General features: G+C 28.5%; 1 protein-coding gene across 1 annotated transcript in view; it reads left to right on the forward strand.

The window, feature by feature from the left end:
* The window catches only part of Phum_PHUM095420 (GTP-binding nuclear protein RAN1, putative), a gene marked incomplete at both ends in the record, with an annotated part of 4677 nt that overhangs the window by 2767 nt on the left and 378 nt on the right, over positions 1–1532 (forward strand). Inside the window, 5 exons of the mRNA XM_002423868.1 lie at positions 350–363; positions 587–744; positions 884–976; positions 1047–1191; positions 1291–1424. Of these exons, the coding sequence (XP_002423913.1) occupies positions 350–363; positions 587–744; positions 884–976; positions 1047–1191; positions 1291–1424 (544 nt within the window). The remainder of the gene's footprint in view (positions 1–349; positions 364–586; positions 745–883; positions 977–1046; positions 1192–1290; positions 1425–1532) is intronic.

Raw genomic sequence — 1532 nt, forward strand, 5'->3', positions numbered from 1 at the left:
TTCTCTCTCTCCTTCTCTCTCTCTCTCTCTCTCTCTCTCTCTCTCTCTCTCTCTCTCTCGCTCTTAAACATTATTGCAAGGGATTTTAAAATTAAAATTAAAAATTGTTTGTTCCTTTGCAAAAAATTGTAATTAATTTTATTATTAATTAATACCATCTTACCGTTTCTGCTGATGCTGCTGGTGCTACTGGTACCGCTGCTGCTGCTACTGTTGCTGCTGCTGCTACTGTTGCTGCTGGTGCTACTGCTGCTGACGTCACAATCAATTCCTTTGACTTACTGAAAAAAAAAAAAAAATTCGATTTGATTTTTTTTGTTAATAAAAAAAATTATTAAATAAATTCAAGGTGTTGATTATATTGTACGTCGCCGTACGTTTTCATAACAAATTTTTTAAATAATAATAATAATAATAATAATAATGATTCCCACCCGGAAATATTTATTTTTTAATTAAATATAAGAGGTCGCATAGAATACATATATAAACGCGTAAGTACCCGCGCACGCACACACACAAGTTTGTCAATTCGTGAACTTTTGTAAACGTATAAAAAAATTATTTGTTTTCTATTCTTTCTTAGTATTCATTTGCATGATTTTAATCAAAGTACTTATAAACAATTAGACAAACAAACAAAAACAATCAAACAAACAAACATGAACAAAAACAAATGTGAAAATTTTATTTTATGTTTTGTGTTTTTTTTTTATTTTATCATAACAACTTATGGAAAATTAAGTAAGTTTAAAAATCAATAAATATTAACATTATGACGAATATTATGTATAAAATGTTGTGAATTTGTTTTATTATTATTATCATCATCGATTAATTAATTAATTAATTAAATATTTGTTATAATTTAAACGTTATCCAGGTGATTATTTAACGATATGCAACGTAACGGATCCGGATTTGGAAAAATGCGTTATAAATTCAACGAAAAATTTAATAAAAAAATTAAAAACCGGTAAAAATATTTTATATTATTATTATTATTATTAAGGGAAAAAATTCTTATTGTTTGTTTGTTTTAAAAGGTTTACCAGAATACGACATACCACCTATCGAACCTATGAGAGTACCAATTGTAGATTTTCAAAAATCAGGTATGGGATTAACGTTGATAATAAAAAATACGTCAGAGGATTTAGGAACGAACGAATTAAAATTTAATAAAGTCAAGTAAAGTATTATAAACCGGAAGTGAAGGCAGACATAAAAGAAAATTTTATGACATACTAAAAAAATTTTTTTTTCTTTTTTTTTTTTCCCGGTGAAAAGTGTTAATCCGAAAGAATACGATTTTGAATTTGAAACAATTTTGGGAAAACATTCAATGACGGGTACCTATGCAGTAGATGGAAGGTTCATGATGTTTCCAATCATGGGTCAAGGAAAAACAACAATAATTCTACGTAAGGCCCCCCTTTTTCTATTTTTTAATTACGATTTTTAAATTAGAGGAAAGATGGTGGTGGTGGTGGTGGTGAGGGGAAAGGAGGGAAGGAAGAAGAGGGGGGATT

This window comes from Pediculus humanus, genomic scaffold, assembly GCF_000006295.1.
Source record: "Pediculus humanus corporis 1103172107447 genomic scaffold, whole genome shotgun sequence".
Taxonomy (NCBI): domain Eukaryota; kingdom Metazoa; phylum Arthropoda; class Insecta; order Psocodea; family Pediculidae; genus Pediculus; species Pediculus humanus.